We start from the raw sequence: 15,020 nt of genomic DNA, 5'->3' as shown, positions 1-15,020 counted from the left end.
ATTTTCACCCAAATGTTTCATAGGACTTCAAAAGAAGAACTGGATAGAGATAAAACCAAGAATCATTTATCACAAAATACAATTTGCCAGCAACAGAAAAAAACAAAAAAAAACAAAAAAACAAGCAGGTGTACCTTCACTAGCTATACCTGTTATGGATTCTCACTCTTTGAGGCCTCCATTCACACTACAAGTACAATGCTCTTCCATCCTTCCATGGCTGGGGAGCTCTTTTCTGGAACTGGTCTTAAATGGTACATTACTGATAAGACTCTCCTGTTCTCCCAGGCCGAATAAATCACTCCTTCGATGGCTCCCACTGCTATTTCAGACCATCCTATGACTTGTGTCTATTGTAATGACAAATCATTGCTTTGTGTTTCACCTCCCAGCCCCTGCACTGAGGCTGTAATGGGCACTCAGTAAATGCTGTTTGAACAATGACAGCAACATAATGGAAGGAATTAGAATATTAGTTCTTGAAAGAAAAAAAAATCTGTCTAGAAATAAAATGATGACAACAGCAATATTTTGATCAAGTGAAAGTAATTTTCTGGTAAGAAAAGATCCAATTTTGTGTTCAAATGCCATTCTTCCCCTATAAGGGTTTTTAAAAGTAATTGTCTTATGGAGATATTATTCGTTTAAGGTTTTGTTTTTTTTTTTTAAAGATTTTTATTTATTTATTTGACAGAGACAGCCAGCGAGAGAGGGAACACAAGCAGGGGGAGTGGGAGAGGAAGAAGCAGGCTCATAGCAGAAGAGCCTGATGTGGGGGCTCGATCCCATAACGCCGGGACCACGCCCTGAGCCGAAGGCAGACGCTTAACCGCTGTGCCACCCAGGCGCCCCTCGTTTAAGGGTTTAATAGATCTTTTTAAAAAGCCCACATTTGTCACACTGAAAAATGTTGATGTTTTATTGAGGGTTCTGAGCAATTCATTCAGAACCCTTTGGAAACTGCTTTCCAAAGATAAATACTTCAAGAAGGTGAGGAAACAAAAACAAAAATTAAAACCAATGAGATGGGCGCAAAGGCACAAAGCATCGTCGAATCTTGAAGAAAATTACTTTAAATTTTTGTATGCTGTACCAAGAATAGTTTTTGTTGCTTTGCTTGTAAAACCTTGAGGAATGTATGAACTTGAGGAAGGGATACTATAAAAAATAAGAATTCTTCCTTTTAGAGGAATGAGCTAAATGGGAACGTAATCGAAGAGAATAAAATCATGTTCTTCCAATTGTAGAAACTAGAACTAGGCCTTACCTACAAAGAACACATTTCTGTGAAGTATGAAAACAATTAAAATAAACAAAAGAAAAATTTTCATACTGCATAGCACAAATAATCTAAAAATACAATTATGTTCAAAAAGGATTTAGATACAATGAATAGAGGACATCCTTTGCCTCTGAGGTGAAGCCAATCAAGAAAGAAAACCTTTTTCCTTCTTCTCTGTGCCAACACTAGAAACAACTTTGGGCTACAAGTGTATATAAAGGTTCTATTCTTATATTAGATAAAGGAATTATAAAAAGTCCCCTGAAATCAAACAGCCACAGTGATCTTTCTGTAACAAATTTCTAAAAGGATTAATGCTGAATTATCAGCCCCTTACCTTTGTAATGAGAATTCGGTATTTTTCTACCAGGTGATCGTTGTTGTGACAACCTGCTAGCAGCTGCCAGACTTCTCCTCGCAGAGCTTCAGGAACACCGCTTCTTACTAGGGATGACAACTGCTTTGGTCTCACGTTCAAATTGAGATGCCTAAAAATAAAACCATACTCTGTAAGTGGATTAAAGAAAGATTCTCTAAAGAATATTATTTTTTTAAAGATCTTATTTTTGGGACGCCTGGGTGGCTCAGTCAGATAAACATCTGCCTTCGGCTCAGGTCATGATCCCAGGGTCCTGGGATCGAGCCCCACGTCGGGCTCCCTGCTCAGTGGGGAACCTGCTTCTCCCTCTCCCTCTGTGATCTCTTTCGCTCTCTCTCAAATAAATAAAATCTTTTTTTTTTTTTTAAAGAACTTATTTTTAAATAATCTCTATACCTAATGTGGGGCTCAAACTCACAAGCCCAAAATCAAGAGTCACATCCTCCACATACTGAGCCAGCAAGGCACCCCTAAACAGTGTTATTTTTATGAAAACTAGACTAAATGATTTTTACAGACTTAATAAAGATAACATACTAATAAAGAAAAAAAAATAAAGCTGTTGAACTAGGTGTGGCCAAGATAACTAAAAGATTGGGTGGAGGAAAGAACTGTGCAGACTGTTTCCTAAGTATCTTTAAATTACTGCTCTATTTTTAATTTTTTTAATAAAAATCAAAACTAGAAACCATAGCTTCATAGCTGTAGCTTATGTAAGAAAAACATAGCAAAATTCCAATCAGCGGACACAAAGCCAAAGATAAGGGCTTGGCTCTGCATCAAAATTCACAAGTGAATTGTGTATTTATATGTTCTAAGTTAAAATAAATATTCTAAGTTAAAATAAATGTTTAAAATAAATATAAAAATAAAGCTTTCAGCGGTTTTTCTGGTACCTTGCTTCAAGCACTGTTTTTGAATGACTATGATGGATAAGAAAGTTTCTACTGTACTATTATAACATCAAAACAAATTATTAAAGTCTCTGAGCTTCATTTATCTAATCTATAAAATGGGGAAAATAAAACTTATATTGAAATGTTAGTACTGATTTATAAAGTGATTTGCATATAATCTTATTTGATCTTCACAATAACAATCTGAGGTACGTGCTTAGTATTTCCAGTTTTACGGATGGAGAAAGAAGTTCAGGGAAGTCGATTAAATGACGCAGGCAGTCCTCAAACTCAGATCAATAAATGCGCTGTTGGATATCAAGGCTACTTTGTGTTTTGAAGGCCACCATTACTGAGTCAGTAAAGCACGATCTTGACCTGCAAAGGCTTCTGTGACTGCCAGATTTAAACAGAAGTTACTGATATAAAATGACCACTCTCAAAATACAAAAAGGACTCAGACTTTTCTCAAAACATTCCCAGAATTCTAAAGAATAACGCACAGTACATTTAAAACTGGTTAATTCTGTGATGCTAGTACCCTAAAGCGGTAGCTATAGACAGTTCAGTATGGTTTTGTCTTTGCTTGGGAAAAAAAAAATATTATAAAAGTTGAAGGGTTGGGAGAAGAACAAAAGCAGCTGTTACTTAATTCAAGGACTGGTGCATATGGCCTATGGCCAGATCTGCCCACTGCCTGTTTCTGTAAAGCAACTTCTATTGAAACACAGCCTTTTTAAATTGTTTACATATCGTCCATGACTGCCTTTACACCACAACAGCAGAGCTGAGTTGTTGTGACAGAGACTACTGGGCCTCAGAGCCGAATATTTATGACCTATACATATTTATGGCCTAAGTATTTATGACCTGGCCCTTTACAGAAATAAAACCTAACCCTAGGTTTATTTGCTAATCCTAGCTTAATTTATGTTGGTAAAATTATTTTCAGAATAATTTTATGTCATTGATCGCATTAACTTTATTTATTTATTTATTTATTTATTTTTTTTTTTTAAAGATTTTTATTTATTTATTCAACAGAGATAGAGACAGCCAGCGAGAGAGGGAACACAAGCAGGGGGAGTGGGAGAGGAAGAAGCAGGCTCATAGTGGAAGAGCCTGATGTGGGGCTCGATCCCATAACGCCAGGATCACGCCCTGAGCCGAAGGCAGACGCTCAACCGCTGTGCCACCCAGGCGCCCCGATCGCATTAACTTTAAACATACTATTTTATACTAACACTAGTTCTCTTATCCACTAACAATCACATTAAAATGTACTTGGAGAATTAGAGCTCAAAGGTACTATTACTAATACTGCCACTAAAATCTAACATGGAGTTAAATAAAATAGCTTTAGGCTCAGACTTGCCTGTGTTAAAAATTCTAGGTCTGCTACTTACTAACCAGAATTGCTGACTAAATCTGAGCCAGTTTCCTCATCTGTATGAATGGATACTAGTTCATAAGGTTGTTATAACAGCTGAAATAAAGCACATAACTAAGCACAATGCCTGGCATATGGTAAATTCATTAATTCTCACTACTATTACTACGAGTACAACATCCATTATTTTTAACTCACAATAATCTTGAATGGTAATTTTAAAGACTTGTATATTTTGTAAATGAAGAAACAGACTCAGAAGAGTTACGTGACTTGCCCAAGACCATACAGCTTGGAAGCAGAAGAGGCAGGATTTGAAGCCAGGTCTACCAGGCTCTAAAATTCCATGATATTGCAATGCTTCCTACCTACAGAACATATATAATAATGATGGGGAATAAAGATGAAATGAATTAAGAGAAACAAACTGTATGATTTCTGAAGACATGACCCAAACCAGCGAAAACAGTTTTAAACACCCCAAAGAAATATGTAGACTCAGCTTTTATACTTGAGGAAGTGGGAGAAGGACACGTTATGAATGAATGAATGAATGAATGAATGAATGAATGAATGAATGAATGAATAAAACCTGGTAAAAAACAAATTTGAAGCATTTGTATAAAATGGTGGTGAGTTCATCTAACAAAATCTAGAGTCTAAATGCTGTACCTAAATGATTTTAAATATACTATTATGCAACCATGTCAAGATTCAATTACATTTCTATTTTAGAGCAGAAACCTTTTTATACAGATGAAATGCCTGCCAGTAGCAGTTCAAACACTCCAAATTCACTGAACTGAAAATATAATTGTGATGAGAGCATCAGCACGTTTGTCTCCTAACTGCTAAAGGAATATTAAAAATAAATGAGAACTGTATCCTAGGGTGGGGGGCTTTTGCAGAGTTCATTTCCTAAAACCACTTGTATAAAGACAAACCATGCTTTGGTTTGCATTCTCCTCCTGTACACGTTTGACATTTCCCGATGTGGAGCACGTTTCACCCAAAGTGTAAAGCGCTGTGAGAGTGATAGAAGCAGATGCGTGCCCATTTGTAATCCCATCCCTTCAGGACATGGAAAATTTTTAAATGCTGAAACAGTTTTCTAAGAATAGAGTGAAAGACTTCAACAGTTAAATTTTCTGAGAAAAATCAGACCCCAAAGTAATAGGCCCAGGGAGAGCTACATGACAACCCTAACAACCAGAAAGTCAGAAATAGAGAAGTGCTCAGATCACTTTCAAGCTTCCCCCCACCCCACCAGCATATACATATGGCATCCTACAGAGAGGAAAAAGGAAACTACATAAATGTCTCACCAACCTGACTTACCAGAGTGTCTTTGGTTTCATTAATAAATACCTGAAGGTAGTATATCCTTTCTAGACAGTCTATAGGACAGTGCTTCTTAACACTGTTGTCAAGCTATCTCTTGAGCTGAGAATTTCTCTTGACAAATTGTTGAGTTTTACAAGTGTCAGTAGGAAAAGTAAATGCTAGAGCAGTCAATATACAATATGTTCATAATTCTCTGCTCTGTCACTTTAGGTACAAAACACAGATAAGGAAAAATCCCACCTGAGGTCTCTACTGTGGCTCTATGCATTGTGTGAGCATCTTCCAAACTTCCCTGATTATTGTGTACTGTCTTAATTGTTAACCAGTCAATGGTTCCTGACCACATAAAAAGGAGCTCTTTCCTGATTTATCCTCTCCATACATTCCATGTTTGAGTATCTTCTGCAGCAATGAGAATTTATTAGGTTTCTGATATTCTGAAAGGTGATTTAAGATCTTCACTACTTACCCTTACAAATCTCTAAAAACAGAGATTCTAGAACACAAACCCCATACTTTGGTTTCTACAATAGGTTCCAAAATAGAATAGTTTCAAAACTGAATATTGTAGTTAGGGGAAGATACCCTACCCATAAAATGAGAATTACAGATGCAAAGGAGAACTATTCTAACTTACCATTTTGACAGCAGTTCTCCCCATGTTTCAAGAATTTTTCCTGCACATTCTTTGGATACATCACCAAATCCACTCAAGAGAGGTTCATCATTATCTTTAATAAATAAAACACACAAAAAAGGATAACAGAAGTGGCTGTGCTAGCCAGAAGAATGAACGGAAACATAACAGTCAAATTTGAAAGATTTTACTGGAAGCATAAAGTCATAATTTCTATTTCTCTCTTTTAGCATACAGATATAAATACAAAGAAAATAAAAATGATCCTAGGTACAATGTTGCTGTGATCTCTTTAATTTCTCTTTTGCTTTCCATAGAGTTCACATTATGTCCACTGCAGAAAAGAGCCGTTTAACTATAAAATGATAAGACTCAAAATATGCTATCTTCTTTTTCCTTTTCTAAAGCAAACTTTATCCATGAAAATATATAGCAGTCTCGTTTACCACAGTTAAAAAAATCACAAACCACCTAAGTGTCCAACAATGGGAGAGCGGCAATAGGATTAAATTACGATACATGTTTACAATGTAATTACATATTGATATGTGTTTACATTAATAATCCAGCAAAATGCCACATAAAATAAAAATATCAGGAGCTAATAAATCTTCATTATGTCAAAATAGTCTGGAATAAATTATGCTAGGACATTAACAATTACAATCTGAGTGATGGAGTTATGATTTCTTTCCCCCTTATGTTTTTAGGACTCTGATTTTCTACAATGGCATATATTTATTACAGAAAGCACAAAAATACTAAAAAAGACCAAAATGAGCCATTTCAAACTTAACTCTAGTAATTAAGAAAAGTAAACTCAAACTTAAGAATGTAAAGATTATAAGATATGAAGTCAGTGAAAAAAGTGACCATGATAAAGGCCTGTGAGAGGAATTTTAAGTGTAAGGAAAGGGGGAAACACGGACTAAGACATTTATGTAATCAATCCTCTTTTGCTGGACACTTGGGGAGTTTTCAATTTTCTGCTACAAATAGTATCAGGATGAACATAACTCTTGTTTTCATTGGGTATATGCCCAGAAGTGGACTTCCTGGGATAAAAAATGCATACTTTTAAGGATTTTGAAATTTACTGACAAACTGCCTTCCAGAATGGTTCTACAATTTATTCCTACTAGTAGGGGACAACGGTGCTCCTTTCCAAGTGTCCTCACCAATGTCGTTTCTGTTTTCTGGCTTAACCTGCCTAAAGAAAGTTTGGATCTTTATATTTTTAATGGTTATATCATGAATTTGCATCTCTACTAATGACAGCTCAGAAGTCCATATGATACTTATTACTTCTTTACATTATAATGCCCTGGACATTAGCATCAGTTTTGATGGTGAGATAGGGAAGACACCGACTGAAAGTGAATGAGACCTCTTTTGGGACAAATGGGAGATAGATAAATGGGAAAAGAAAAAGGCTCCAGGGCATGACGATAAACTTTACCAACTTTGCTGTTTTGCCAGAATTGGTCCTACTTTCTAATGCCTCAAGTAATTCTCTACTCATTCAAATATCAATATAACACAACAACTCTTTGGGGGAATAGCAGCTATAAAAAATGTACTAAAATGTACCAGAGATGACAACTCCTTAGAAGAGATTAGAAAGACCTGTCCCATCAAATTCTCTTTTACTGTTTTGGATGCTTTCAACATATCTTGACAGTAGCAGTTTGAAATATGTGTTTAGAACTCCATCTACCTAAGGCAGAGGTATGGGTGGGGAGGGAGCAGGCAACCTCAGTTTCAGAATACTGTTTCTGAACACCTCCCCTTTACACCTGCTGGCTTCCTGCCCTGGGAGCACTGATGTCCTACACATAGGTGCCTCTTCAGAGGACTACAGCCATTTCTTTCTAGGAAGCAAACACATGACAAACAGGATGGGTCTCCCTGGTCCATATACCAGGTTAGAGAATGAAAAGATGGGATGACTACACAGCTTTCTTCAGCCCCACAGTCCTGTCATTAGCCTCTCACTACGGGAATGGATTGGGGGCTGGGGGGTGGGTGGGTTACCCATTCCACCAGTATTTCCTGAGCATCTATTATACACCAGGAATTGTGTTATACACTAGGGAAATAATGTGGGCAAAAAAAGACACTCTTGTCCTTTACAGAAATTGTGTTCTAGTGTTCCCTAACTCTTCCATGGTCTGCTACTGGTCCTTATCTCTCCTAGTTAACACCTGTGACTAGAGGCCCTTTGAACTCCTCAATTCCACTGAAAAATGTATGCCTGCTATAGATTAGAACTAATGATATTCTTTAAAATCTGTAGCATTCAGACTCACCATTTGACCACTCTCTGGTTTCATACAAATAGTGTCTTTCTCAGTTTATGGTGGATTTTGTTTTTACTGCTGAGTTTAAGGGGGGAAGAGTTCTCTAAAATATTACTTGCTTTTCCATTTAAGCAGTGTTGACTTAGAAGGTAAACTGCAAGTCTCAAGACTACTAGTTGCAGAAGAGTCAGTCTTAAACAGTGAGAACAATTCCACCCTTTCCAGCTTTAACACATGACTTAAATTGGTTCTGCAGGAAGACTAATTGTATCTCTAACTTCTCCCAAAACAACGTATGTACTTTATTTGCACTTCAAAATGCATTATGTGAACTAAATGCACCAAGATGACTACAGAATAGAACTCAGACTTCTAACTCTCAGAACTGGATAAAGCTCCCCCTTGCCTATTTCTAGCTGTGTGACCTTGGGCAAATTCATTTTTCTGAGACTCCATTTCCTTTTGTGCAAAATAAGGATAATAGAAATCTCGTTTTTCAGAATTTTTGTGAGGATTATATAAATAATTATTTTACTTTAGAAACAAAGTACCTACCTACCTATTAAGCATCTAGGAACTGGTGGCCATTAATATTAGACATAGGAAAAGTGAGGTTACAGGGTACAGTGGGAATCGGAAAGTCAGGGCTTGCTCTAACTTGAAAAAAGTACATATAACCATTAGTATGTATTTCTTTTAACCCAATCATTCTTGCCACCTCTAGGCCTTTGTTAATGTAATTTCCTAGCCAGAAGTGCCCAAACCTGCCCCTTTATCCCTGCTGAATTCTCCTTGCACTTTTAAAGTTCCGGCTCAAAAACTACTCTTCATGATGTCCTATCACATCTCCCCACAATGGAAAATGGATTCTCCTCTATGCACTTCCAGAAAACTTTCTATGAACCTAACAGACACATGCTTCATATGACCTTCTATCATAATCAGCTTATTTCTTCTTTATAAAAATAAGAAGCCCTGGTACAAAATTATAGATGAGAAAATGCCTCCCAAACTTTTGCTTTTCCTATGTTGTTTTCTCCACTTTTCACTTCTATATAGTAGCTTTTAACAGAATGACAGATTAGTTAACACATAACCATGAAAAGAAAAAAGAAGAGGAGGAAAAAAAAGAGAACTGGTTGATTCCTAATGTTTATCAATGTGAAAATCCAATAATATATAAACATAAATTTGTATATTTAAATACATATATTTTGTGAAAGAGTCATGTGTGGAAGCCACATTTTGGCAAGTGAAACTGTCCCTGTAAAATGCTTCAGTTGAAAGGAGAGCACTTATTTAGGTGGAAGCTATGTCAAGTTTGCTCTGAAAATGTGCTAATACACTACGCTACCACACGCTGATTCTTTTAAAAAGCACTAATTATAAATTTTATTTTTTCCAACTTGATTACAGTTATCTTAAAGAAGGTCCTGTGCTCATCATTTCAGAATCTCCCATGGACCTCCCTGCATATAGTACATTCTCATAAGTATTTACTGAAAGAATTCCAAATGCTATGTCACAGTATCAGTTCCCTGATAAAATTATAATGGTGTGCAAGGTGTGCCACCCCGTAACACAAATTAAGCTCTCCCTATAATTTACCTTCCTCTTCATCATCTTCTGGAGGAGAAGGTATCATTGAACTCTGAGATCCAGACTGTGGCAGGCGAATTGAGGGACTGGCTGTAGTTTTCCTCCTCTCTCTCTCTGATTCACTTTCCAAGCACACAACTTCATATAAAGTGTCAGTATTGTTCTTTCTCTCCTTCTGCTTTATCTTGAAGATGAAAAAATATTATTTACTAGATGGTACAATTATTTTTTAATTGAACACTACACTTCTGATTTCATACAGGATGGGAGAATAAAAAGGTATTACTCTGAATGTCTACACTAAAAGTGACCTTTTCTTTTATTTAAGATTTTATTTATTTATTTGACAGAAAGAGAGACAGCGAGAGAGGGAACACAAACAGGGGGAGCGGAAGAGGGAGAAGCAGGCTCCCCGCCATGCAGGAACCCAACGCGATCCCAGGACCCTGGGATCACGACCTGGGCTGAAGGTACACACTCAACAACTAAGCTACCCACACGCCCCTAAGTGTAACCTTTTCTAAAGAGAAAAATATATGTTTAGACTTAAAAATCCACAGGAAAATAGGTTAGCAGGACTCTAATTCTGCAGTTTTATTTATTGTCTTCAGACTATATCATCATACATGCAACTACCAATATTTAGTAAGTGTTAACCATCTATAGCTTCCTAGTTACTTTAAGGTGTCTTTCAAGGTTTCCTACAAGAAACTATCCACGAGCCTAGGTGGATCAGTCGGTTAAATGTCTGCCTTCCGCTCAGGTCATGATCCCAGGGTCCTGGGATCAGGTCATTCCTGGGATTGAGCCCTGCTTTTGGGCTCTCTGCTCAGCGGGAGTCTGATTCACCCTCTGCCCCTCCCCCTGCTCATGCTCACTAGAGCGCGTGTGCGCGCTATCAAATAAAATCTTAAAAAAAAAAAAAAGAAATTACCCATGAAAAGAGTTTTATTTTTTTTTATTTTTAATTTTTTTAGAGAGGGAGAGAGGGTGGGAAAGGCAGAAGTGAGAGGGAGAGAGAGAGTGTTAAGCAGGCTCCATGCCCAGTGCTGAGCCCGATGCAGGGCTGTCATGACTCTCAGATCATGACCTGAGCCGAAAACAAGACGACGCTTAACCAAATGAGCCACCAAGGTGCCCTGAAAAAAAGGTTTTAAAATATTCTAACACACTTAAGGATTAAGAGAGTCCTTTTATTTCCATGCTTCTTCCCAGCCCTTTAGCTTAATTAAAGCAGTGTAGGGAACTTTTCTTCAACCGAAAGCTACAACTGGGGGTAGGGGTAGAGGTGAGTGGCAGAAAAGAGATTAATCAAAAATTCTGTATCTCAAATTGGTTTGTATTTTGAGGCAAACACATAGCAGTCTGAACTCATCTAAATTAAAAATTAAGGACCAAGAATATAAAACTTTTCCAGTACCAAATTTAAATATATTAATATTCCACATTATAGCCAGTTTAAGGAGAAGAAGGGGGGGAAAGGGTAAATACAGAGCAGGAAGAAAAGGCAGCATTGTAGGAAAAGATACAAAGACAACTAGAAAGGTAGCTACATCAATGAGAAAGACGTACAAGCATAAAGTAAAAATACAGAAAGAGGGGGGATTAAAAGGTTCAATAGGTACAGAAATATCAGGCAGAACAGATTTTATCATCTGAATGTTCACATAGATTCTTAAAAAAATTATCCCAATTCTGGAAGACCAAGTTAGTGGCAACGTGTCCTTTCAATATCACCCTGAAGCACTGCTTAACATAAGAGTTGTAAACCTTTCTGTAAAGGGCCAAAGAGTAAACATTTCAGGCTCTGTGGGCCACTAGTCTCCACAACTACTCAACTCTGCCCCGACGGTGCAACAGCACCTACAGACACTAAGTAAGTGAGTGTGGCTACATTCCAAAAAAACTTTATAAACACAAAGGACAGGATAGATTTGACCCTCATACTCTAGCTTGCCAACTTTAACATGTCCACCTAAGGATTAATTTTGTAGATGAATAAACGATTTTGACTTAGCTACTTACTTTTAATTAAAGATCCAGACTCTATAAAGTTATATATTAACCTATAGAGTTGTGTCCAGTAGACACGCAAATGATTTCTGTTCAGTAGGAAAGATAACCCAAACTTACCTAGAAGACATTAACCAGTTTTATTTCTGACCTAGCAATCTTGTTCTAACATTTTTTTTTAAAGAAGGACTATATCAACTCAAGTTCCTCAAATACGTAGAGCCAGTTTTACCATCTTACTGGCTCCCTCATTACTTAATGAAATGAATTACAATCTATGACACATGTTCATTCTAAATTTATAATTATGATTTTTTAACTTTTAAGTATTACACCTTGATAGGGAATAAGATTTCCTTTTTTCATTTGTTACAAATTACTATCTGAAACAGTTAATTACTATCTAAAAGAGTTCAAAGATCAATAGCTCTTTACTTAAAAAGAAATTCTCAGAGACTATATAAATCTGATAACCACTGCAGTTCATCTAGAAACTCTTCTGTGAGTCATACTGAACAGACGAACACTGCCTTTTGACGACAGATAAACATAAGAGTCATGAACTGAACCCTGCTTATAAGTTAAGAACTCCAGCTATTAAAAATGATATACATTGTTAAAGCTGGGAAATAGTACATGGGGGTCGATTATACTATTATTTTTATTTCTGTGTATGTCTGAATTTTCTGTAATAAAAAACTTTAGAAAAATCATTCTTGAAAGAAAAACACAATAGACTTGAATAAATGGAAAGATACCATGTTCTTAGATGACTAAACATCATAAAGATGACAATTCTCCTTAGTAAAAACACCGGTCATTTTTTTCTAGAGCTACAGAACTAAAGTTTACATGACAAATAAGAATATCCAGCAAAATCCACAAAAGAACTGGTGAGGGAAGGTAGCCCTATCGGGTATTAAAACATATTATAAAGTCTACATAATTAAAAGTGTGATATTGATGCATGAGTAACCTAAAAACCCATGGAAGAGGACATAAAAGCCCAAATAAAGTCCAAACACATAAGAAGATGTGATATATGATAGAAAGTGGCATCTCAAAGCAATGGGGGAAAAGTTAGACCAGTCAATGAATAGTTCTGGGACAAGTAGATGGCCATTTGCAAAAAGATTAAATCAAACCCATATTTTACACCATATACCGGAATAAAACACTAATGAATCAGAGATCTAAAAGTAGAAAAACAAAACCATATAAGTAATAGAAGAAAATGTGTAAATTTCTTTATTACTGGGGGTAGGGAAAGTCCTTCTAACTATGACTCAAAATCCAGAAGCTTTAAGGGGAAAAACTCGAAAAATTCAAGTACATAAAAATAAACTGTATGGCAAAAAAGCTGAAAAGAATCATCATTATTTAAGTCACAAGACAAGTGACAAACCAGGAGAAACATCTGCAATTTGTATCTCAAAGGGTTAATCTCTCAAATACAGAAAGAGCTTCTAAAAACTAAAAGGAAAAAGGCCAAAACCAAAAAGCCAAAAGTATGAAAAGACAATTCAGAGAAAAGGAAAGTAAAACCACCCTTAAACATATGAAAAAAGGCTTGTTTTCATTCATCAAAGGATAAATTAAGACTACCATCAGATCCTTAAGTTTGACAACATACTCTTGACAAGCCTGTGGAGAACCAGGTACTCATATCCTGTTCATCTCTACAATTACAACAGTGAGAAAAGGCAATCTGGCACATGTAACAAAATTACATAAGCAAAATTATTTACTCTAAGATGCACTTTCATTATATCAAAACAACACATGCACAAATTTCTATCCTACAATATTATTTGGAATAGCAAATGATTCTTAAAAATCCAAAAATCCATCAATAGAGGACAATTAAAAAATCATAAATCATGATTTATCCAAAAAACAAAGTACTATGTAGCCATTAAGAATGAGGAAGATCTCTATGAACTGATGTGGAATGATCTGCAGGATACGGTAAGTTAAAAAAGTAAGGTGCAGGACAGTACATAGGCTAGTTTCTATTTAAAAAGGGAGTTAAAGGGGGCGCCTGGGTGGCACAGTCATTAAGCGTCTGCCTTCGGCTCAGGGCGTGATCCCAGCATTCTGGGATCGAGCCCCACATCAGGCTCCTCTGCTAGGAGCCTGCTTCTTCCTCTCCCACTCCCCCTGCTTGTGTTCCCTCTCTTGCTGGCTGTCTGTCTCTGTCAAATAAATAAATAAAATCTTTAAAAAAGAAAAAAAAATTAAAAAAAATAAAAAGGGAGTTAAAAATATATAGGAGTATTTTATTATTTTCACTAAAAGAAACATTAGGAAGATAACCCAGAAGCCACTAATAAACCTATGGGTTTGGATGGAGAAACAAGAACGGAAGTTTAGACTTCTGAGTACATTTTTACATAATCTTGACTCTTGTACCATTACATGTATTTTAAACATTCAAAAACTTAAACCAAAAAGAAAAAAAAAAAAGAACTGAAGACTCCAAACTGAAAATATGGAAACAAATGAACCTAACTATATGTCAAACGGTAACATAACTACAATGAAAAAAAATTTTTTCCAATTAACTTTTTTTTTTTTTTATTTATTTATTCGACAGAGATTAGAGACAGCCAGTGAGAGAGGGAACACAAGCAGTGGGAGTGGGAGAGGAAGAAGCAGGCTCATAGTGGAGGAGCCTGACATGGGGCTCGATCCTATAACACCAGGATCACGCCCTGAGCCGAAGGCAGACGCTTAACCGCTGTGCCACCCAGGCGCCCCTCCAATTAACTTCTGAACACAGTACTCATTTTATAATCTTACTAGAACATGTTCAATGGGGGGGGCGGCAGTTCCTAAAATCTTAAACTTCACTCAATAGTTTATTTATTGCAATACTGACTTTTTTGGAATGAATATCAACAAATGGGAATTTGAAACTGTACAGACTCAAATAATTTCATATTATATATGTCCATTTTTATGTTGTACCTACATATTACAGTTACCTTAATAAATGTTTTCCCCAAAATGTAAGCATCTACAGAAAAGTTCAGAATATACTAAATATTCTGGAAACCTTTTCATTTAGATGTTTACATACTGATTTTTATATACTGATATTAAAATATGGGTCTTATTTCCAATTGAAAGACGTCTGTACAATATAAATTGTACACAAATGGCAGTGTGGCATTATCT

General features: G+C 36.3%; 1 protein-coding gene across 6 annotated transcripts in view; it reads right to left on the bottom strand.

Moving 5' to 3' along the window:
- RABGAP1 (RAB GTPase activating protein 1) overlaps positions 1–15,020 on the bottom strand; it is a 160,630-nt gene that overhangs the window by 80,506 nt on the left and 65,104 nt on the right. For all 6 annotated transcript variants that reach the window (XM_002919994.4, XM_034664462.1, XM_034664464.1 and 3 more), the window contains 3 exons: positions 9,837–10,011; positions 5,929–6,022; positions 1,620–1,770 (listed from right to left, as the gene is read on the bottom strand). In XM_002919994.4, coding sequence (XP_002920040.1) covers positions 1,620–1,770; positions 5,929–6,022; positions 9,837–10,011 — 420 coding nt within the window. The remainder of the gene's footprint in view (positions 1–1,619; positions 1,771–5,928; positions 6,023–9,836; positions 10,012–15,020) is intronic.

Source organism: Ailuropoda melanoleuca, chromosome 7, assembly GCF_002007445.2.
Source record: "Ailuropoda melanoleuca isolate Jingjing chromosome 7, ASM200744v2, whole genome shotgun sequence".
Classification (NCBI taxonomy): Eukaryota; Metazoa; Chordata; class Mammalia; order Carnivora; family Ursidae; genus Ailuropoda; species Ailuropoda melanoleuca.
Note: the sequence above shows the minus strand (reverse complement) of the source record. Positions and strands in the feature narration are given on the sequence as shown.